The sequence below is a fragment of the Strigops habroptila genome, chromosome Z, assembly GCF_004027225.2.
Source record: "Strigops habroptila isolate Jane chromosome Z, bStrHab1.2.pri, whole genome shotgun sequence".
Classification (NCBI taxonomy): domain Eukaryota; kingdom Metazoa; phylum Chordata; class Aves; order Psittaciformes; family Psittacidae; genus Strigops; species Strigops habroptila.
The window spans coordinates 7,683,802-7,708,295 of record NC_044302.2 but is presented as its reverse complement, the minus strand read 5'-3'; the positions used below and the strand labels follow the sequence as shown (position 1 = coordinate 7,708,295).

The 24,494-nt window shown below is 37.3% G+C and overlaps 1 protein-coding gene across 2 annotated transcripts in view; it reads left to right on the top strand.

Annotated features, from left to right (window-relative positions):
* The window catches only part of WWOX (WW domain containing oxidoreductase), a 521,778-nt gene that overhangs the window by 238,591 nt on the left and 258,693 nt on the right, over window positions 1-24,494 (top strand). Inside the window, exon 9 of one of the 2 annotated variants that reach the window (XM_030471282.1) lies at window positions 7,131-7,211. The exons of the other annotated variant lie outside the window; for it this stretch is intronic. Coding sequence (XP_030327142.1) covers window positions 7,131-7,181 — 51 coding nt within the window. The 3' untranslated portion in view covers window positions 7,182-7,211. Of the gene's footprint in view, window positions 1-7,130; window positions 7,212-24,494 lie in introns of those variants that run through there. 2 annotated transcript variants of the gene reach the window in all.

Below are 24,494 nucleotides of genomic sequence, written 5' to 3'. Positions count from 1 at the left end.
ATGAGATCAATTTTCCAATTGTGTAATACACTACCTGGCTTTTCTGAATGGCATTGTTAATTGTCATTGACTATACTAGAATATGAATAGCACAGCTACTTGACACCAACTTAATGGTTCTGACTTTTCAATGGTGCCAAGAGTGTAAGGCTGGAGGGGGAAAAGGGTCAGAGGAGAGATAAGAGCTCTTCCGATTCCATTGAAAAATATTAAAGCTTCTGTGTCTTTCAAGTGGTACTTGTGAGGGTCACCATTTCTATGAAGTCACCTTAAAACTGGAAGTGATTGAGTAATTTATATCACAAAAGGTCCCTTAGAACAACTCCACCCCCCTCCTCCACAGGGTTTTTAGGTTAATAGGCAAACAGAAAGAAGCCCATCTGGGATGGCTCAAGGAGAAATGTGGACAGTCATATTGTGGATGACACACTCTGCGCTGAGAGCAGCATCACTAACCCTGTTAGCCCTAAGGAAGAATTACTCTTGTTTACTGCTGTTTTGTCCAGCTGGGAGCTCTGGGAAATTTTGTGATTCTCTTTAGTACCTCTTTTAAGAAAAGCTTTCTGTACTTAACTACACAGTTATCTCTGCCGACTGGGAATCTGATAATACTCGAGATTACCTACCTAATCTGATCACAGCAGTTCTCACCATTCTGGGCTGTGAAGGACAGAAGCCAGGAGGAGGAAGGCATTTTCCTTCTCTTCCTCTCCTGAACATTAGTGCAGGAACAGTCATTTAAAATGTGTTAAATACCTGCCATTACTTGTGTGGGATGCTAGATTACAACTTTTGCATTATACCAATTTTTAATATAATTTCCCAAAAGGATTTCTAAATATTTTATAACTAAATGAGAGGAGCATGTTGCTGTGCAGACATGTGGCAGAGGTACCTGGCATGCTGATGGAGGTGTACTTTGAGTTGTGTGCAGGATGTTTTGGAGGTGAGGCAAGCAGGTTGATGGTTGTGCTGGATGACTTCGTTGCGCTTACTTCAGAGGTGCTGTAGAGTCAGTCTGTGCATGTACACAAAGTATGATTTAGCCAGAACATGTTAGACCTCTGTTGCATGTGTTCGTATGAATTGCACACCACAAAACCAAAGTCTTAGAAAAAGGAGTCATTTTTTTGTCTGTTTGTAGTTCCGATGTTGAAGGTATGCTATTAATGTGCAAAGGGACTGATTGAGCAAAGTAATAAAATATTTGCAATATTGTGGCTTCAGGTGTTTCTGAAGGAGGAATTGAAAAAAACTAGAAAAGAAGGTAAAAGAAACTCTATGAAATTGCTCATATAAATATCTGACATGGAAAAGGTGAATCTAGAATTTAGATACTAAGTAAGAAAGTATTAGAAGGAGGGAAGGGTCTTTGTATGTCCAAAAGGACTTGTATCAAAAATCGACAATTTTCGTGAATCTGATGTTGGAAAAACTCTGCTAATGTACACAAGGAAAAAATAACACAGGGTTGCCTTCAGAGTGGTATTTGTCAGTGACTATTTCGTTGTTGTAAGGATTTGAGGGGGGGCGGGGTTGGTTTTGTTGTTTTATCATTAAGACTGCTGTTTGGGAACAAAGCTTCCAGAAATGGTTGTCAGGGAAAGTTTCTTTATTCTGCCTGATCTAAGTTTTCCCAGTAGATTTCTGTTTAAAAAGAATAAACAAAGAAAAAAAACAAAACAGCAGAAGTGAGAATTAGATATAAATATGACACAAAGCTATATCTTTTAATACAAAAGAACTCTTTTTTAATTAGAAGCTTGGAAGGACATACCCTTTAATTGCTGCACTTGTAGTTTCTGGGCCATCAATATCCTTGCTTCTTTCATTAATAAACTGGCAAGTCAAGTAGGAAAGCTGCAGGAGTATAATTTTTTCCCTTAAGCTCTACTTAATCAACAGCAGACTTGATCAAACAGAAAAAAGAAAATGTAAATCAGTTGCATTAATTCTGCTGGCAGTAAATAGTAGGAAGAAAGCTAAACATGAAAGAATGCTCATTTTGCAGCTGATATCAGGGGTACGATTGAATGGGAGAAATAGGTAGTTAAACAGCTCTTTAGATTGTGAGTGACTAGGGGAATACCGGGGTTTATGTATGGATTAGCACAGTGATAGACCCTGAGTAGCAAAAGACGATGACTAATTACCTGACAGAGCAGCACTCTATTCGACTTGGTCATTGAAATTAATTTCTGTTTTCAGGACTGGCAGAAAGCAGCTGCAGAATTTCAGTTCAATACTCAAATTAACTAGGAGTCTAAATTATTTCTTTGCACATACAGTATTAGAGGAGTGGGTTACTAAATTGATCTTGATTTTACACACTGAGGCAAGAATTATTCCACCTTTTTCATCAGAAGTCCATGTCCCCTGAAATCAGGGAATAAAACCTGCAGTATAATAAACTACTTGGCACTGATCTGAACTCTGTCGGACAGTTAACATCTTAACATTCCCTGGAATCCTGGGTAAAAGAATTATAAAATAAAGTCTTCCAGGATGAAAGAAAATTTTGCTACCTGCTTCACTGAGTAAAATACACTGGGTTGAACTTAGTTAGGTGAATTTGCATCACAGTTTGAATAGGATTATGCCCAGGAATTAGTTTGCCTTATGATATATATGTGCTTAACACCCTGCTATATTTGAAAAGTTCCCTGACTTGGTAAAAAAGATGGGGAAGATGTCAGCTGTTTATTGCCAATGAACTTGTAATAGTTTCAGTGGGGGATGGCAATAGGAGAAGCTAAAACCAACTGAAAAAAATCCCCAGCAGAACCAACTTTGTAAGAAAAACCTGTACACACTAAAAGGAAACCATATATCCCATAATTCTCAAATGCAGGAATTCTGCCAAATTTCCATGTTGGTACTTGACTCATTAGATCCATGAGCAGCAATTTCTCCTTTTGCCAGTAGCAGAACTCCCAGAGCCTTTTGTCTGTTTAAAGATTCCTCATCTTTTAATTTATTTATTCAGCAAAAGTAAATTCTAAATGTATATAAAGAAATCAAGTAAATAAATATGAGAAGGAGGAAAAGCGAGAGTATGAAAATTTGAGTATTTAATATTCACAGGTACATTTTAGCTCAATGGAAAATTAAGCAGGAGGGGTGTGTGTAAGCCTTTTTTTCAGCAATTATGCCCCATAGTATTCTTGCTGAATAAATGATGTTACTTCCTGCGTGTTGTCTCTCAATAGACACTTCTAGGCAAAAGGATTACCACATAAACCCTGCAGCTTTTGTCTTACTGTATCTTAGTCCTGTTTGGAATCGTTGTTGTAACTGGTCACCTTAGTAACTAAAATGCTTTTTATTTCCTTTGGTGATGTTAAGCCAACATAGCTATGGAAGAATGGATTGGATTTTATTTTAGTTCCATAATGAATCTGTAGAGCTAGCAGTTAGTTAGAAAAGCAAAAACAAAACCAAAGAACATTCATTTAGTCAGACACTAAGCAAACTTGATCTGGAGGTCAGCGAGAAACAATACACTGAGAAATCTGCTCTGGCCTTTCAGAGAGTCACATTTCACAGTATAGCACATTGGAAATGGTTATGAGGTTATATAGAATTTTTTATTTGTATTGTCAAAAATAAAAAATCCATGAAAACAATTTTGTTAAACTGAAAGCAAGAACTTATTTTACTCTCCAATACAGATGTTAATAAGATTAGAGTGTCATAATCATATTAAATGGTTTTATTCCCTGCCTTTTAATTTTTTTAATTATCCTTTTACTCTTAAGCTCTGTTGTCCAGATGTTATATTATCACTTTGCATATGTTTTGTGTTCTATTTTTGCATTCATTAAAAAAACCCTAATAGACAATGGCACGTGGTCTTAGAAATATAGCTTTCCTGTTCATCTTGTTGATCATCATGAAGTTCTCTATGTTGGTATACCAAGAATCTTAAATTAAATTTCATTTAGGCAATCAATTTGCGTTGGCTTTGTGTAGAGATGTAGGTGTCACTTATGCTTTTATGTTCTGGAAAATTAATATTCCACATCTTAATGCCAAGATTCTACCATGATTACTATTAAGCAACCATTAATACGAATTCCTTTGTATTGCCATTACAGAGAATGATGTTAATGGTGTGCATTTTGTCTTTGATGTGGATAACAGGTAGTCTTGAGAGTGTGCTAGACCCAGAAGTAGAATATTTTGGTTGTGCATTGGTGATCCAAGTTATTTTTTCTTATTTGAGCCTATAGTAGAGCCTATAGTATCAATAACGATAGGGCAGATATTGGTCTGTGATGGTCATATCTAGAAGTCAGTTGTCTACAAATGTCAAAATAGTGCCAACTCTGAGAGTGTCTTTGTGAGAGCAAACACAATTGCATTGAACATCTCTTAAATGGGAACTTGTTTTGGTCAGTCTGTACTTCTTGATGCTTGCCTATGATGGAGTCTCTTAATTTTAGTCTGTGCTAATCCAGCACCTCAAGAATGCTGTGAAAATTTTTTTGCTTACGAAATATTTTTGCCTTGGCATGAGGCCACTGCCATAGTCAGTGTCCTCAGGAAGGCTTGCTAGGCTAGTAAAGCTAAAACACTGCTGCTCATTGTGGCAGCTGACACAAGTAGCACTGGTGAGCAATTATAGTCTCATGACCATCTACTGTGAGTTGTTTAATTGTCTTTTGCTTGGAGTTAAATAAACTGAAAACTTCAGATGGTTGGGCACTGCCATTTTTCAAGTGAAACTGCAGAAACAGGAAATCTATAAAGAGGGCAAATACTTCACACATTTTCTCCACTTGCTGCTGAGACCATTATTAATGCCACAATTTAAAAATAAAAGATACAGAACATTAGAGCTTTGAAGGAAGTCTCATTTCCATGAGTTAGATTAATCCTTCGCATTGATAAAGTCTTGGACACCATAGAAAATTACAGAGAAACTTTCAGTCTCAAAAACCAAACCTGCTTTGCTCTTTGCCACAGCGGTAGTGTTTGGGGAAGAGAAACTGGGTTGCCTTTAACTTAAATAACATCTTAAACTTTGTAAATAAGGATACTTACTTTAGGCCAGATCCTGTCCTGGCCACTCGAGCAAGTGTTGTAGTAGAGCTTGCACACAGATAGGTTGTTTAAGCTCCCCCTAGGACCCACGTAATTAGCATATCATGTCACAGTGAGGTATTTATTAGAATGAAAGTGTTCTTGGGAGGCTGGGTTCACAGGTTTAAATCAGAGCTGTGCATAGTGGTTTTAGGGCCTTATTCACAATAAATTTTATGTTGGTGAAAGGTTATGGAATGGGTTTCTGTACCATGTCTACTTGCTCTCACAAATCTCGGAAGAGATATGGACTCTGAACTTTGTTGTGGGTTTTGCTGTACTTTTTTCATTTTTTTCTCTTTTTTTGAGAGGGTGGTGTGATGGGTGTGTGTATACCAAAGAAAACAAGGGGAAAGGACCTTACATGGCAGTTATTTTAATTCTGCAGGGCTCCTCTATGCCAAGCATGCATTATCAATGTAACATCCAGTAACGACTGGGACTTAGGGATGAACAGCTATTTAGTATGTCTCAGTTAGAAACTGCTTTCTGGATACCTGGGTCTGATGACATTTGAGTTATTAACACCACTGGGCATTTAATAAACTCACTGTTCACAAATTAGTGGTAGCATTGCCAGGCGATCCTGGATTTAGATAGGAACTTCTTCTCTGCCCTCCTGAGCAATCTCTTAGGCTGTAAACCTCTTTGTGTCACAACACTGAAGTGTTATTGCCACAGACCTGTCATGGCTGTCTTTCTCTTCAACAAGGAGGAGAGAGAGGAGAAAGAATGAAAGGTGATTTCAGACACACAGCGAATGTGCTCCTAACAAAATGTTCGAAACAAAGAGGCAATATCTGTCATTGATACAATGTGAAGTGATTATGTACTGTGCTGCTTGTACCACAATTTACTGTATTATTTCATTGGGTATATCCAGAGTAAGGGTTTTCTCCAGGAAAAGAAAAAAAAGTGGGTATAAAGTACTGTAATGTTCTTATGCTGGAAGCTGTCTGGAGGTCTTCGAGAATTGGCTTGTATTGCTGAATGGGCAGTGAAGGGAATGCATATACACAGGAACACAAATATTTCCCACTCGGCTTTTATATTTAGTACATATATAGAGTTCTGCTTATACAGAAAAGAGACTAGAATCAAATGAACGAGGTTGTGTAGGATAGTGTGAGTGTAAGCCTAAAATAACTGGCACAGTTATTGCCAGCTCCGAATCTGATGGTTTCATCACGAAAGACCCAAGATATGGACGCATGTCTGTAATTTTACGGAGACGAATAACCTTTTGAAGTGCATAAAATTCAGCCTACTCTTGCTGCCTATTGAACTAGTAGACTATAAGAGCCTCTCCCCAAAGCCCTAAACCCTCACACCCGAAGTCCTGATGATAATCTGGTTCCCCTTATATTTTAGCTCAAGTCTGTTGTTGTTAGAATTGAGTTTATGGTAAGCATGACTGCTTTTTGCAGAGTTAAAGAGAATATTTTGATTTCCATGAAGCAGATATACAGAAGTTGGCTTGATAAAACCCCATTGGTGTCTTCAGGGAACAAGTAGATTAAACAAGTAATTATACCATAAGGCTTTTAAAAGTTAGTAGATTTAAATACATTGTATGAATCTCATCTTAATGTAGCCTTTTGTCTATAGTGCTTCCTGCCAAAAAAACCTCCTGACAGGAAATAAACATTAAAATAATCTTTAATCCCTTGTCTGGTCTATTACCATTAACAATTGATGCACTTTAATTTTGTGGGATTTTAACTACAAAATGGAATGGCTAAGTAGTGATAATTGGGTTTGGAATTATACGGTCATTTATATCAACAGAAATGCAAGTGGCTGGGAGGGTGATTAATTATTTAACATTTCCTGGCTGAGGCTCCTATTATAGAATTTTCTGATATATTCTGCTGTGAACAATTATCACCGAATGAGGATAAACAAATCTGTGATGTGAAGTCTTATTTATAAATTAAACTATATTTAGAAAATGTCTATTTCATTTGCATTTTCACTCTCTTCTTGATAGGACTGTCATAATCAGCTTGTTTTCAAGCTTTTCTGCCCTTTTGCTAATTTTTCAGGTTCACACCCCAGATTTTGTGCAAGAAAAACAGAGCTTCAGATGTCCTTAAAATAATTCCTATTCCAAATAAAGATACAGCTAATACAGTCGTGGTAATGTGCTTGCATGTTCTGTTCCCCTTTCATTCCCTAATAATAGAACTAGTGCATGGCAATGTATTAGAATTTAACCCAAGTGCTGGCGTTGGACTTGATAGTTAAATGCTTCCAACTCATGAAGATTTTGGAGAACAGTACTGGTGCTTCCGTTCTTAACTAGGGTGGTTCTCTGGCATTTGAACTCTCTCATGTCTGGTGGATTTGTCCATGAGAGTTAGCATTTCATGTTCTTGCTCTTATATGGAGACTGAGTGTCACTTTGGTGTATTATGCTCGTGTATCCTTGCAAATACATGTACAAGCAGAATTTGCAATTTATTTTTCTTTCATTTTCTTACAATATGTTTACTAAAAAAAAGTATGTGTATGCTGCTCATCTGACAACGTAACACAAAATCATTCTTATTAGAACTTTCCAAACCATTTTTCCTGATGGTTACCCTGAAATTTTTCCTATCCATTATTTCCATTAAAAAAACAAAAGACTACACCCCCTCATTTGAGAACGATTACTAAAAGCGCCTGAGAGTCTTCTTCAAGCAGAACTGCTAACAATCATCCCTGGCAATCCTACCCAGAAAACAAAATCCAGTTTACATGCTTATATATCAACAAAGAAGAACAACAAGATGATGATAATTATCGTTAGTGCAATGCCTGGATTGTTAGTCACATGTGAGGACCAGCCATATTAATAAATACGCAAAATAAACCAAAAAGATTGTTCCAAGTCCCTATTGCTTAAAATTTAAGTGCTAATCAAAAGTCAGGGATAGAGATAGATAAAAAGAACAAGCATATAATGAGATAATATTAATCAATATGGTAGGGCCTGTTTTAGGCATGATTATTTTTTTGATGCCAAAGAAAAGATTAGATACCAAAGAAAAGGAGAATTTTAATGTGGATTATGAAAAAAGATAATGAGATAATATTGCAAATGCTTGTGGGCAGATCTGTAAGCAGAATAAAAGAAAGCATGAAAATGGTTGGTTGAAAATTTAGGAATGAAAACTGCTATCTTAAAGTTGATCTAGGGTGAGCATTGACATGTGGATAGTGAGTCAGGATAAATTGAATTAAACTGAAGATTTCTCTGTAGACAGATTATAGTATTAGAGGAAGAAAGCATGAATTTGTTGTGAAAAAGTTTTCTTTCAAAGATCTCAGCATAATGAGTGCAGGAGCAGAGAGAAAAGGGGTGAGATATTTGTGGGTTGGACCTTTCTTGTGAGTGCGTAGGGTAAAAGTCTTACAGTTGAAAGAAGGAACTGGCAATGAACCAGACAGAAGCAGATCAAGAATAGAAATCTGAGCACAGATGAGAAATAAATTCTGGTGAACTGGAAGTTATGGCAAGTCCAGAGGGCTGATGGGTGACACTGAAGGAGGTTACAGAAGGGGAGGTGACCAGCCACATCCTTGGCAAGTACAAGTCAAAACAACTTAATTACAAGATGAAAAAAACAGGCAAGAATATCTTCAAAACCAAGATGCAGAAATTTTGTGCTTGCTCTTTGCACGGCATCCGTGCAGGCTGTGTTAATGCTCCCCATCTACTAGTGCTTAGTGTCCTTGAAAGTGGGAGAAAGCAGTTTGGAAGAGACTATTCTGGCTGGGTCAGCTAACAGTTCAGTGTCGGAAAGCATTTTGTCAATGAGGCTGAACAGCAAGGGAGCTGATATGGGACAGGAGGGGCCACCGACTGCCTTGAGAATGAACCATTAATTGTCAACATTCTCAATCAGTTCAGCACTCGCTACCCCAGCTGTACTGCAGCAGTGCTGCAATGCCAAAGCAGAACTTAGTTGTGCACGTTAGCTTGTCTCCCGTCTTTAATTAGAGCCAAATTTGTTCATTAGCCCAGATATTCTTCAGAAGCCTGACATGTGAGTGACATATGGAGAGGAAGTAAGGTAATGTAACAGAAGTTTAGATGTGTCTGCTGTCTGCATGAGACCAGTGTATTTTGGTCAAGATGCATAGTAGCCCTGGGCAGGAACCCACTGAGCAATATGCCCAGTTCAGCTGAAGGATGAAGTGCAGGGCTTGGTGAGTTTGTTGAAGCTGCTGACTTGACATACAGTGTAGGACTATGAGAGAGCCACAGGATTAACACTTTCTTTGTTCATGCCAAAAAGAGATACGTTCATCAACCTTTATAAATTGAATCTGACTCAATAGCAAAGTGTTAAGCATTCACAAAGATTGAGTTTTATTTGATTTTAAAACACTGGTTAGGTTTCCCATATTTTACGTCACAATGTGGGCCTTTGAGCTACATTTTAAGTTTTTCCCATAAATAAAGAAGGAAGGTCTATCAGAAAACTGTGTTAAATAATATGCTTCCTTTTTCTTTAGATACACAGCTCAAGAATAGTGCAACAGTACAACAGCACTGCTGGTTTTGTGTCATTGTCAAAAGCTTGGCCTGAGTCATTAGAGACAATTTATTTGTTCGCACACATCCAGTATTTATCAGGTGATGGTCCATTAGTTAATGTGTCGAACTCAGCAATATTTGAGGAAGTGGCAGTGTGTACATCACATTAACATCGTTTTTAGTTCACACTGATCTAAATGACCTGAAATCTAATTGTGTGGATTGCTTATATCTTTTAGGACTTGCTGCCATTTATAGCAACTGGTGTACTAGCTGGAGATGTATCCAGGTACACATAAATACCAACAAAACTTTTATTCCACAAATACCCAAGAAACCTTTATTTCAGATTAAAGTATGTTAACACTGCATGTACCTAATTAGTACTTATGGCCAGAAAAGTGTATTTTATATTTTCAAATGCAATTTCTTTCAGCAGATGCTAATACATATTAGGACATCTGTTTATATTTCCCTTCAGTCTTTTTGTTAACTGCATCTTATTTAAAATAGTTTTGTCAGCTGAAATAGCATAGCCTTAAACAATACTACTTGTATATGTAGTTGTGAACTCGTATGTCTGCTTTTGAGATGTCTTTCTGCATAAGCAGATTTTTGTTTTGTTTTGTGCAAGTGAAAGATGTATAAAAAGTTGTTTTGCTTCATTTAAATTGGAGCAGGGATGAAAAAGGCAAAAAGAAGTCAGTAGGATAAAATGGAATGCTATCCCCACTAGGTAAAGTTGTCCAATTACGCCTGGTGTCAGAACTTTTTAACATTTGAATGGCTGGGAGGGGATACTAATTTCAACCTTAATGATGGCTGCTTTAGGAGTCAACATCACAACACTTCTCATAATTTTAGCACATCTGTCAGCCTGTGCTAAAAAGGAGCCCTGGGCTAGTGGGTGACTGAAGATCCTTTTATCCCTAGAGAGCATTATGTATTCCCTTCAAGAGCAGGGGAATAAAAAGGTTATAAATACTCACCTACTTCACTGCTGCCCACATTTGCCCTGTTGACAAATAGTGACTTTCACATCCTACTTTTACATTCCTAAACACAAAAATAAATAAAAACTATGCAACTTCTCATTGTATAACACTTATGGAAGCAGCCAATTTATAATGTCACATATTCTATAATACTGTATAGTCCCTAAGCTGGACTTTTTTTCATTTCAATAGATCACATTGATTTCCTGTATGACTTTATCTGCCTAATACAAAGTAGGATTGAACAGTTATTTATCTGGATTTAGCCATTCCTTATCAAACATTTATGATTTAGCTATTGCTACATCTTCTTGTAAGGTCTTTCTTATTTTTATCTTTTCAGGAAGGGTATGAATGTGATAACAGGGTTGTAATAAATCTGTATCTTGAAAATGAAACATATTTGGGAAACTATATGCTATGGGGCTGAGAGGGGAGGGGAGATTTAGGAGGCAGGACAGTCATGCAAGTGGATTGTTTCTAGGATGCTGTGGGCATCTATTAATAAGAATGATTGACTCTTCTGGTGGAGGTTTTCAATGTATTGGGACTGCAGTTTCCTAGCTGCATGGTAGGCTGGTGTTCTTGAGATGAAAGACCCAATAGAAAAGAGAGGTATGCCTAATGAGGCCAAATTTATACAGCCATCGTGAGGCTGTAGGTTGAACAGAAATAGCACAAGTCACAAAAAGGTCAGCAGGTTTGTGTCTTTGTTTATAAAAGTAAAAATGTAATATCTCAGTCTTTATTTCTGTTTCTCTTTCAATTTTGTTATTCTTTATCTAGAGGGGGAAACAGAAAATATGTGAAAACTGTATAGTAGTGACTAGGATTTAATAAATGGGAGCAGAATGTACACGTGAATAAGACCTTTCCTGTGTTACAGCTTATTTTAGATTTTTGTTTGAAAGAAAAAGTATCCGCTGTGTATCCCTGGTGTTTTAATATTCCTAACTAGAGCATTTTAATGGAACATTTTCAAAACAACCTCATCATACTAAAATAATTTATTTTTCATTACATAATGCTTTTCATTCCATGATTTCAAAATGTTCTACAAAGAGTGCTTTTTGAAGTGCCAAACTAAGTGTCATATAACCCTGGGGAGATGTCTGGGGCTTTTATTGTACCTGATTTGCAGACAGGTAAATTGAAACAAAGAGAGATTAACAGACACCCTGTGAATGAATAAAGGAGGGAAGACCAGAATCCAAATTCCTGCCTGCTGAGTGCCAGCCCTAAGCACATGTCCCTTTGTTCAAAAAACAGCATGCTCATGGTGTGTGTAGGGAAAGAAGAGAAAAAAACTTTGCAGAAACTATAAAAGTTAATAATTACATTGTAAAGGCTACTTAACTGATAATGAACATTTAATGCAGAACCATAAATTTTCAGGACACTTACAAAGAAAATGTTCTTTGTTTTTCACTTCACTTCCCGAATCTGTTTATAGTTAAATTTTTAACCTGCTTAACTGACACTGTATTCTGTCCTGTCTTCTTTTTCATGTCTCTTCACTAGTGCTTTCAATGACCTCTCTGTAAGTTTCTTTATATAGAAACCTGCTTTGCTGTCTTGAATGCACAAGGTCAATAATGATTACCCTCTAACTTTGAAGGGCATCCCCCTTCTCTGCTTGCAAAGTATGTCAAACCGCAAAGTCCCTGCATCCCATAATTGCAATTTCTCTTATGAAATGCAGTATCAAGAAAGGTATTTTTGTTTCCTAAATAGTAGAGCTTTAGTCCAAAAACATGTTAAGCCTGGCAAACTCAAGATACATGTATAATTTTTTTCTTTTCATTGTAGAAAAGAACACTTGATAGTTTATACTTAATTTAAAACAAATCCACATTAATTGAGATATTCTTGTAATATATTTCAAAAGAAGTAAGCAGCCTGTTCTTTTTGAATATGTTGATAAAAAGCTGAATTTCTGTCATTCAGTATCCAAATGGTGCAATAAGAGACCTTATTTATTTTTTATTTCTAAAGATCTGTGCACACTCTAAATGCTTCAACGACTTCGGCATGATCTGTACAGAAATGCTGTTACTCCTGTGGGCTGTAGAGGATACGTATAATGAAAATATGCCTATTTTTTGGAACCAGTGGTCCTCTAATAATTATCAATAAACAAAGTCAGTTAGAAAAAAGTACAGAAAGGCTGACAATAACAAAAAATGCTCAAATGAAATTGATACTATAGTAGGCATTGACTGTGTCATCGCACAGCTTAATAGCTGGAGTCTTGGTTCAATACGATGAACTTGGGAAGGTTTTCCTAATGAAAGAACTGATGCATTCTGTTCAGTAGCAGCAATAGCTTAACTTTTTTAATTACCTGCTTTAAAAGTTTACATGCCTCTAATTGTAGTACTACATACCAGGAGGTACTGTATTGGCTAATATCAGAAAATGGGTCCTCAGAAATAAATGTGAATAATAGTAGTAATTTTAAAAAGAAATTCTTGCAGATATTTTATTTAACATTAATAAATGCATACACTGCAATTTATTCCACTTACAAATAATTCAGAGTTCTATGCCAGTATATTTCAGAAAGCTGATGATTTGGTTTTCAGTGTCTTTTCCATCAGCTATGCATTTTCAGGATCTGTTGGGAAATAAGATTCCTTCCCTCTCCCTTTCTCCCCCCTACTACAATAAGAGAAAGCTCGGAAAAAGGCATACAAGTTGGAAGAAATGTTCATTCATGTAAATATCTAAACATATATAAATTAGCTTTAAAAATTGAATTCACTGAACATGAATAGTCACTTAAAGTGTAACTGGAATTGACTGTGTCATGTATCAGCCTAATAGCTGGAGCACTGGTTCAATACAATGAACTTGGGAAGGTTTTCTTAATGAAAGAACTGACGTTTTCTGTGCAGTGGTTGCATTCATCAGACCACATAGTCTTCATTACACTACAAAGGCCTGCCAATGTGAATTGTTAGGATCATCTATTAGGTAAACGGGATGGGGACAAAAGATAGTGGAGGAATGAGAGACTTCAGTATCTCTCCAGGATAGCGCAGTCAGACTGCTTTGATGACCTTTCACCGGCACATTAGCATCTATTCACTGAGATTCCAAGTTCATACCCTAATTCTGCTAACCAAAACTGGCAAGGAGCCAGTGATAGGTGCGTTCATCTTACTCTCTGATGTTACAAACTAACCGTATACTTTATAGAGCCACACTCTTTAATTTGCTTTGTTTAAATACTGTGGAAATTACTGAAAAACGGACCCTTTCTAGTAATTCTAATTAGACTCTGAAACCCACCCTGGTTTGTGGTGCTAATTTGGAGATGTGCCACATACTGGGGTTGATTTCTTCAGAGACAAGATGAGCCCTGTGCCACTGGGAAATGGGAAAAACCAGACATGCTGATTGGCAAGGTCGGCGCTGGAAGGCCCAGCGCTGACTCAGGAGCAGGCACGTTAATTCCGTGGGGATTTGCATCCACTTTGTCCCTTGCTTACCTAATAAGAGCATTGTTATGCTGGTTTCATAGGGAGCTTAGTGATTGAAAAGAGAGATTTAATAGTAAAGATAAAAGTTTTGCTTCAATTCTCCTAACATCCAGTTATTAAGAAGCTTGTCTGCTCTATGAGGCAGCACGCTACAAAAGCATTCCCAGTTCACAGACGGGGGCTGTATTAAAGCACATAACACATTTAATTCTTCCCATGGATGTTTATAGTAGGTGTATCAGTATCATGCTGCGTTTTTCTCCCACTTGCAGCATTGAAGTTGAAGTTCTGTGAGGGTTACAAGCCTAAAAGTCCATACCTCAAGGTCACTCCCCTAACCTTATTTCCCACATGTTTAAATGTGTTTATATAGATAGGTAAAATCTGGAAGCTGCTGCCACATAACCTTGTTTCCGTTGCTGACATCTCCAGTGGATGGAATTGAATATAAAGCTGTTATTTGGGATGGGGACATGTAATGTCAGTCCTGCTTTGAGCTCAAGTACCCACCATGCTGCTGTGCTCCCTTCCCAAGCAGAGGGTTTCAGCTCTTTTACATCACGTACTACAGCCACCACCACTGGTACCTGAAAGACACAGAAGGTATAGAGGAAGAAAATCACCTCTTCGGTGTTGGAAGTTGCAGTAAATTTTGTGTCAAGCAAAAATTGTTTAAGAGGGATTTTTTTGTTGCTTCATTTTTTCAAGGTTGTTGAAAATGCTGTGTGTATATTCATTCCAGAATCTATGCCCATTTCTTTTATTCCTGTTGTCTCTATGGGCTGTATTTAGTGAATCAGTGGCAAGTCTTAACGTATTTCTGTGGTAACTTCAATGCCATATCAGGATTTCAGAGCACTTTACTGCCACCAGCCTATTAAGATTCACAACCTGGAAGAGCAGTATGATGAAAACATGCCTTCATTGGTACGAAAAAGAAACTAAAGGCTTTCAGCTTGGTTTTCTTGCTTTTTTTCCCCTTTTCTTTTTAAATTACCTAATTAGAGTTTTTAATTGTACTTAAACTGAATTGTCAGGATTTGAGCCTGACAATTTAGCAGAAAGATTCAGGCTTTTACAGATGTATTCTTGAAAAGTTCAATGTTGTGGGAAAAAGAAACAAGACCTGGATAGGCCCTTGTGGTTTAGGAAACCATGTGATATTAAAACTGAGAAGTCAGGCCTTGCTGTGCTGCACTGGGATCTATGAAGCACATGCTCTGAACTAAGCATATCCATTTCTTGGCTCCCTAGAGCAGGAGATGGAAATGTTCAAAGGAATTAAAGGCCCATGTGAAATAGTGCCTCCCACTGCTGCTTGCTGTCTCAAAACTTCAGCAAAAGACACCACTGTTGCTGGAAATGAAGATATTTCCCTTACATGGGAGGAAAAGCTGTGAAAAAGAAGTTTGTGAAAGGACAGGAAGCAAGAGGTTTAAGGAATAAAAATGCAATTGCCTGATTCGTACATCTTTTTTGCAAATAGCCCAGTACCTAGATAGTTGACAAAAAGTGACAGAGAAAAGCTAGAAGGCTTGTTTGCAAAAACAGGTAACATCAGAAATTTAGTTAAAGATGAATTAGTCCTTAGTGGTATAGTTGAACAACACAAATCCTACTCTTCAGATGCCCCCTGTGCAATGACAGAGTTTAAGTGAAGGATATCAAGAACAAACCATTCTGCTTACCTGTGATCAGTTGAAGAGTTGACTGGCTCAATTTATCCTCTCTCATTGGCGCAGCCCCAAACCTGGGAGCAGAGCGTCATGATGGCACTAATGTCTCGATTTATCTTGCAAATAAAAAGTTTTTCAGTATATACATTTTAAGCATATTTTTAGCTGTTACATCTTTTTAGATATCCACTGTAACAGAGGAGGAAATCAGTTATTTGCCAAAGATATTTCACTGCTGGAAACACAGTAAAAGAGCTGTGGAAACACAGGTCTTCTTGCATTGTATGCTCTTCCCTAAGCGTGCAGCGTATGCAGAGGTGAGTACAAGTCTGTGACTTGTTACTTGCTGCATTTAAAATATCCACAAAAATTATAACAATTTTTTATTAAGATGAAAGTTAAGGTGTAGTTTTCTCATTAAAGAAAAATATACTATTTTAAACATAGAGCTTCCCCAAATTGTGTTTGGTTTAATGTTTATAAAAAGAGACTTGAAGATCCAATACCAGCCTGTTTAAGATTTTCTGCTTCTTGAAGCACAGAGGACAGGGGTTGATCCTTCGTTATACTAAGGCTTATTAATGCCATTCTGCAGGAGTTTTAAAGAAGCTCTTGAAGAGTTTCTGCAGAGCCTTCATTGTGCCCTCTTCCAGATCTTCTGGAGGCATTGATAGGTAAAAACAGAGAGGAGCTACAGGCCTTGTTCCCTGTGGCTTGTTCCCTGTGGCTCCCTTGGAAACCTCTTTCAGGCAAAATATGAAATACTTGCTTATATTAGATGTCCAGATGCACAGAGACCTCTGCTGTGTGATCCCAAATCCATTCCTGTGACTGACGTGTTTAGGAGACAGCAGAGTCCCTGCACTGCATTACAGAATGTGAAAGCACATTTTTCACAGCACACTGGCCACTCCAAGAAGGAAGCAGGTGAGAAGGAAGCATGCCTTAAGCACATTTTACTCGAAGTTTATTTCTTTGTTTCAGTTTTGCGCTTCACTAGGAGCTGAAACCACACTAGAACAGCCTTGAAGATGCCGTAAGTGACTGGAGAGGCCACGCTGGCCTCGTGAATATGGCAGTGACAGGAGACTTAAATCTTCCAAGTTAGCTAGCAGGCTTCGACTATTCTCTTTATTAGGTGCTGTGTGTGCTTTATAATAATGGTAATAATAAATATGTCTTGTTGTTCATTGTTCTGTGGGAATGATTGCTACCTTTGTCCCTTTGCTCCCTCATCTTGTGTGGTTTGAGGTATTTCTTGTGTTGTTCTGGCTCCATGGGAGAAGGTCAAAACCTAAGATCTAAACACGCTTTAAAGAGTAAAAAGCTCCATGTAGCTTAGGACATTCCTACATAACAATCATGTCTTTCCTCTGCCATATTCTGTAGGTGTGGTGGAGAAGGGGGTGTTCAAGGCAAAGATTTACGTGTGAAGCTGGATATGTTTACTTTGAACAAGTACTGTAAATCATCTGTCTGGGGAATGGGTTTGGCAAGTGAAGAGGGTTGGGTTGTTTTTGTACTTTCAAAAATTGGATGGCAATTATTTTGTTATGGGACTTCAGTAGGAAAATAACAATTTTATGGAATGACTTGTTTTTCCATGGAGCAAAGTTGTCTCCAGTTGTGATTTTTCTCTTAATTAGAGAGGCAGTTTTAATTATCTGTCAACATCCTCTAGAACGTGAGATAGCTGGTCTTTCTTATGCACATGTGATGAAATCAAAACAAGTAAGTAGAAGGTGAGTCTGTCACAACTGATAGGAAGTAGAATGAAGCCTAAGCATGAGAATAATTAGCATGCTTAGACTGCAGGAAGAACGAACTCTCTGTCAGGTATGCCGGCTATACCCTTGCACTCCCTGTATTTCTGATGCAATTCAAATACACTTGTAATTATACTGAATAATATCCATTAATTCCATATCTATGTAGTGAAAGTTTTCTAATGCCTTGAAGTATGATCAGGATCCCCAATTTTTTATCAGAGTGTAATACTCACTAAGCTGTTTGTGATTTGAGAAAGAAAAAGCATGCTAGACTTGTTTTCCCGCTTCCCTAAGAAGCTCCTTCTTGCAGGGGTAGCCTACAACAGGGAAGCTTTACCAAAGCTCATTCACAAAATACAAAGCAGTATTGCTGCAGAAAGTTCCTGTTAATATTACACAGTGATGTGGCCTATTACAAGTGGAAAGTGTATCACAGAAGATGACCTGAATTAGAAGAGCTTTGAGACAAGCAATTGTGATTGTGTTGGTGGTCTACATGCATGTACTGTTGTGTGCAGTGGGGAGAGAACTCACTGGTATAAAACATTTAATTGCATGATACCTGTCAGATCACCTGTAATTGAATCAAGTGTGCTCACATAACAAGATCTTAGTGTTCTCAAACTGAAGTGTCTTAAGTAAAATGATTTTGTGGTGTTTAAAAAGCAACAGAAAAAAATTCACTAAAGACCATTAAGCGGCCTCAAGCCCCACGTTTCAGTGTTCATTTGTACCGATTATGGTGTGACAGCTCTTGAGTTTCCAATGATAACAGCCATCTGACTTGATCTGAGTTCAATGGATTTTCACTAAAATAGAATCATCGCCTGTGTGATGGATAGAAAAAGTAAAGCAATACATCCTGATAAATGCTCTGGCTTTTTTTCCCCTTCCCTTATTGTGACCTTGTACAATCTATAAGTGAGCAAAGCTGAGCCCTGGCCACTGCTGCAACGCATCAGGACTTTGAAATTTAAGTAGCTCTGAAACCCATCAATGGGGTGAAGGGAGAATGGCCTGAGAAAGCGATGGATCATGCTTAGAGGGCTCACAGGGAAACAGGGTAAGCTGAAGGTCAATACGCAGACATGTCCTGAAGGAACAGCTCAGACGCTCATTCACATTCACATCTCAAAGCCACTGCTGCTGTAGCACTGTGAGGAGAGATCAGTAGGAGAGTAGAATAAAACAGGAATTTCAGAGCATAGAATTTCTTTGCAGAAGCAAATGGCACAAGCGTAAAGTGTAAAATAGCTATAACCTATAGTGCTGGTGCAGTGCCCTCCAAGTAGCAAGAAGCATAACACCATGGAAACACATTCTCCCCATTACACTCCAGTTGTTTTCAAAGTTTTTCAGTCTGGATAATTGTGGAAAGCATTTAACATTTTTAATATGTCATTGGTTGTAACACATTATTCAGCAGGACATGAAAGTGAGCTAAAATAGAAGGGATACAGTCTGAATCCGTACACATGCAGACAAGTAATTAAAGGCCTTTATACTCTGTGCTTTGTATGTCTGCTTGGATACAAATGTGTACAAAACTTTTACACAAGTTTATGTTTGGATTCTGATTTCTTTGGGGTTTTGTTTCAAAAAAGATTTGGTGCCAGGTACAGAGTGGCCTGGCTGTAGAGAGCTTAAATAATAGCAGAGGAAAAAGGAAGAAAAAGAAAATACTAAAATAAAATCAGTACACAAATTTGAACCCGCAGTTACTATGCCTAAAGCAGAAATTGCCGAACAAGTCAAGAGGCTTATTAGCATTTTATGTAAATCAGTTATTACTGTTCTCTACTTCCTTAATTATCCATGTTATTTCAATACAACCCTTTCTTTGATGTCCCAATTCTATATTTAAATAGTGCAAGATTTCTATCATATCCTCCCGCTGAGGTTTGTTCCATGCAAAAAACATGCCAAGAGCAGCTATTTTAGAGACTACTGGGAAATGTTTAATTGGTTAATCCCATTTGAGTTGTGAGAGAATATTGCCATGCACAGAAAACAGAAACATGTAAAGTACTGGCTTGGAGAAGTTTGCTAAAACCTGCAAGACTTCCCCTGAAATTTAGCCCTGAAGATGTTTTGTTTCCTAGGTACCCAGTGGGAAATGATTCAAAGGAAAATCCTTCGAACTTCTTTGAAATAGACTAAATGATTGATTCACAGTAGAAATATTTTTGAATTAAAACGCAAAGTCATTTTTTTTGTTCTTGCGGTGCAGGAGGCATCTCTCTTCATATTTGACCTAGCACTACTGTGGCAAAAGAACAGTGTATTTCAACCAAAAATAAAGCCCCAAACACCAGAGTTTAACAAGTTGTTAATTGTTACCTACTGTTGCGAGCAAATGAGTGCTCCTTGGAATTTCGTGTTGTAAAGTGATCAACATTGTCTGTGTGAGTATCAATTCCAGTAGAGAAATGGACATTCCCTGTTGCCCATTAGGATCAATTCTACACAAAGTCATGCTTTAAAAAATGTAGCATTTCTGTACAGCCTTCAGTTTCCAACTTTGGACTGGAAAGACTTCAGAGCAAAGTACTGGCAAATACTCCTTTCCCTATTTCAAACATCTGATAGTTTTTAACCATTTTGAAAACTTCTTTGGGAGGAGTGTAAGAGTTTTAGCACGAGCAATGAAGAAAAAAGCATGTGTACTTAATTTGGCTGTAAATACAGCAGAATGCTACAGCATGGTCAGATATATGAGTTCATCTTCATAGATTTTAATGGAAAGAAGTAAAATTGCAGACTTCCCCCCCCCCCTTTCTGCTTTAATTCATTTGAACGGATAACATTAATTTCCACGTTTACTGAAGATCTATCAGTATGTATATATAGGGGCTCACAGAAGTACAGGTACACAGAATTTTCTTAGTGTGTGAAGCTTGGTAAATAAGAGAAGAAATAGCTGATTAAAAAAGAAATCCCATCTTGTCTTCTGTATATATTTATCTTCTATAAATAACATGGGGGTTTTTGTACTGATTTCTGATCTAAGGTTTGGATTGTCCAGTTGAGAGGGTTGGGTGACAAGCTTTTCTGTATTCACAGTTCTTACAAACTTACGGAAATAGGTTAGCTTATTAAAAAATCTATGCTGGAACTGTGGACTGCCGAGTTTCCATCACTGGGAAGTACATTGTTCCAACTCTGAAATTATACAGTCTAAAATCATCATCATGTATTTTCATCAGGATGAAATATCGGGAGCTCTGCTTAGTGCAAGGTTTTATTAATGATGTGCTGTCAGAAGCTGGATGCTCTGCATATTTGCATATTAAACAGCTGAGTGAAGAAACATTCCTTTTATTGCTGCAGGGAATAAATCAGTTTAAAGCAAGTTCTCATCATTTATACTCCTTTCAGCTAAGTCTTCTTTTATTGAAATAAATTGTTGAAGTGCTTTGCTCATTCTTTGAATACTGATGAAATTTACCTTGATAGGGCCTCAGGAAAAATAACATTTTCTTAAAGGTGCAGTGTTGTTCTTTATCTAAATACAGTTGAACTTTTAGAAATGGACTGTAAGAAAATTTGTACATCTCCAGCCACACAAAATCTTCTTTTAGTTACAGGATTTCTATAGGTACCTCAAGATGTTTGTGCAATTTCTGTAGTGCTGTCCACCCAGAAATCTTCTGCATGGGAACTTAACACAATATGTAAATGTTGTATTGTTTTTACTTTGTATACATTCCTTAGCTGCTGTTTGTGAATGGGGCCTTGCTGCTGCCTTACATCCGTGCATTGCAGATGAACATCACCTTCTCTTGTCTGTGTTCTGTCTGTTGGTGGCAGCCTGAGTTTAAAAGTGATATCTGGAAGAGCTAGAACAAAGTCAGTAACAAAGAAAAAAAAGTTTGTGTTTTATTTCCTGCTCTTTCATCATGCTTGAAACGAAGCATACAAACATGTCATGAAATCCTGGTTTTCCCAAATTTACGAAACCATAATTGATTAAAAGATGATAAGGAAAAGTTTTGTAGTCTGTCATTTTTCCAGAAGTGAACTAAAAGACAGCAATAGAAGAAAAGTAATTTAAAATTGAGTGAACATCTTGTAGGAAGTCAGATGGAGTTTGGACATTTTATTTAATGCTACTATATGACATTGGCTAGCACTGAAATGTTGTCTGTCTCACAATAAGCAGCAAAAGAGTCAAAGAAATTATCTAAGGAAAAATATATTGTTTGTATTCCTATATTTTATTTCAAAAGGTTACAGCAGCAAGCCATTATATGCCTTTCCTATGTCATGTAAAGTATTCTAAAATATAAATAATTTGTGACAGGAGCTTCTTGTTTTTAAGTGGAAAATGTGCATTTAATATCATGAAAATAATGTCAAAACATCCACTCCTAAATGGTTGCCAAGTGAACTGTTGCTTTTCATTTATGTGTTTTTGGAGGTTGGGCTTTGCAAGAACATTTTCAGATACTTAGAAAAATAGTGATACATTGCAGCTGTAGTTTATTTTAATTGGACAGCACTAAGTGAGCTGACTTTATGATAAACAGTGCAGCCAGCGGCTAGTGACTGCACTTCCACTTTAAAGATTATACAGAAAATAAAATCCTTCAAGCTAAAGTCATAAAGAACCAACCTGGAGTTACTTTTGGAACATATGTCTATGTTTGTCTCAGTGTGTTGTTATTAGGGATACCTCATACTAAAAGTGTAATATCCTATAAAGTACATTTTGCCTTACCACCTACCCCATCCAACTATTGAAATCTTTGTATTAATGAGATTTTGGTTTATTTTAATGATTTAGATTGTCATTATGAATTAATAGTTAAAATATTTTATGTATAATGTCAGAGAATTCTCAGGTACAATGTATGATTCTGCAATTGGAAATCCTGATAATACTTCTTACCTCTTCAAAGATTTATCTACTGATGTTCTGAGGCGTTATCCCTGTAAAAGACTGTCATACCTTTGAATTCTTTATTACTATTCAAAAATATAAGAGAGCTTTACTTAATGTAAAGTGCTTTTTTTAAAGCTAGATGTGATTTTTTTTTTCCCCCATGTGATTGAATAGTAAATCTGACATAAATTCACTTGCTGACATTTGGATGTTTATAAGGATGATTTGGTTTAGTGGTTAGACCTATTGTATTTCACAGGGGTGTTGTCAGGCTTAATTAATTATGCTGCAGCAAGATGCAGTGCAGGTTTTTGTGCCAGTATCTTCACCGTGGTTCGCAGGGAACTGACGATTCAGGACGGCTGTTACCAAACTGGCCGATTTTGCCTCTGTCACACTGTACACATCTTTAATCTGATCTTCTCTGTTTGCAGGAGGATACATATCTTTTTGTAGCTGAGAGGAAGGGGAACTACCCTATTGACTCACTTGCTGTAAAAAAAAAGCCTGCAGGAAAAATCCCATCCCAGTTTGCCTACCATCTGCTGCTCATGCTTTTAAGGATGTTTCAGATGGAAAATAGGTGATGGCTGGTCATATTTTCTATTCTTGTTGTCATAGACATCATAGGTGGAAATGTCATACTAGAGTAGTTTGCCTAACCGCCCCTAGAGAGGTTAAGAAAGCTTCCTAGAGTGTATTGTTACATATCTTTTGTTTGTTTGTTTCTGGTGAAGTTATAAATGGCTCATGCTCTGGGGCATTTATTGCCACCAAAGGGAAACTATTCGAAAGTGTAAGAGATTATTTCAGTGCTTGAATTTTTTTTCCGGATCTTCAGCCTGAGGCAGGATGTAAAACGTTGGGAAAGAGGGAGTTGAACTCTAGACGCGAGCCCACACTGGGATGTTTTTGTAGTATTGAATCATGAACTATAAATCATCTGGCTGTGCATGAGTTAAAGATAGGGAAAACACTGCATCATGTATTCATAATTTGCAGAGAGTAAAGAAAGATGAAAAACAACAAGGTGCAATCTCTTAAAAATGTGTTTAAATCACCATCTTTAAAAACCGTTCTTATTTTTGTGAGACAGGAAAAATACCTGGATTTAGAAAGTATTGCTAGATCATTTAATAACAATTAGTTTGAGAATCAGGTTGCTTTATAGGGAATGCCAATTTCTTCTCCTAGACACTAAGAAAATTTCCAGAATCTTCTTTTCTTGGGGACTTCTTCAGGAATAAGAGGAATGTTCAGGATCAAGGATACCAAACGAATCCAATGTCATAAATGTTCTGGCCTTTGTTGTTTGGACCTCTTTGTTGCTTTTCAATGAGATGTTATGTTGCGTCAAGAATTACACACTGAGGGTAGATGGTGTCTTTGTGCCAGCCATGTACTTTGCTGTCACAGTTCCAGGCATGCAGCTTCACTACAAAATGTAGGGCTGAGAGGGATGGCAACCTAATCCTTCCTGCTAAAAGGTTGAGTTATATCTGCATGAGGATTCAGCACTGTAATTCTAATTTTTCTCTTGTTTTCAACCGAGTCTGGTTTACCCATCCCTCTAAATGACTTTGAGAAGAAAAACTGCTATAGTGCTGTAGATCTAGTAACCAGAGTAAATTGCTTTGCTGCTGAGAACTCTGTAGAGAAGGGTGTAGGAGGGGAGGAATTTTGGCTGAAAAAAAAATTCTATCATCTCTGGAGAAGCCCTGCCTATCCAACTGATGGTTTTTAAATGGTGTGTTTTTGGTGAGGGTTCATGCCAAGAGCCCTTTACATATCAGCTTTGGCAAGTTGTTACTCTGTGTTTAGATTACACATGGAACATGTGTCCTGCCTGCTGTTATGATGAAGACAACAGCTGAATTTTTTCACGTATCTTTGCTCTATGATAATGCTTGAAACAACTTGTAATCTTGAAAAGGTGTGTCAAGAGGATCAAGAAAATCCTGGAATGCTTTACCAAGCATAGTTTTCGTTTGTTCTAGCCAGTGCACAATGTTCTTGAACTAAAAATAAGCACAAAGCTGCCTCTAAATCTGCTCTCAAAACCTGATTTTTT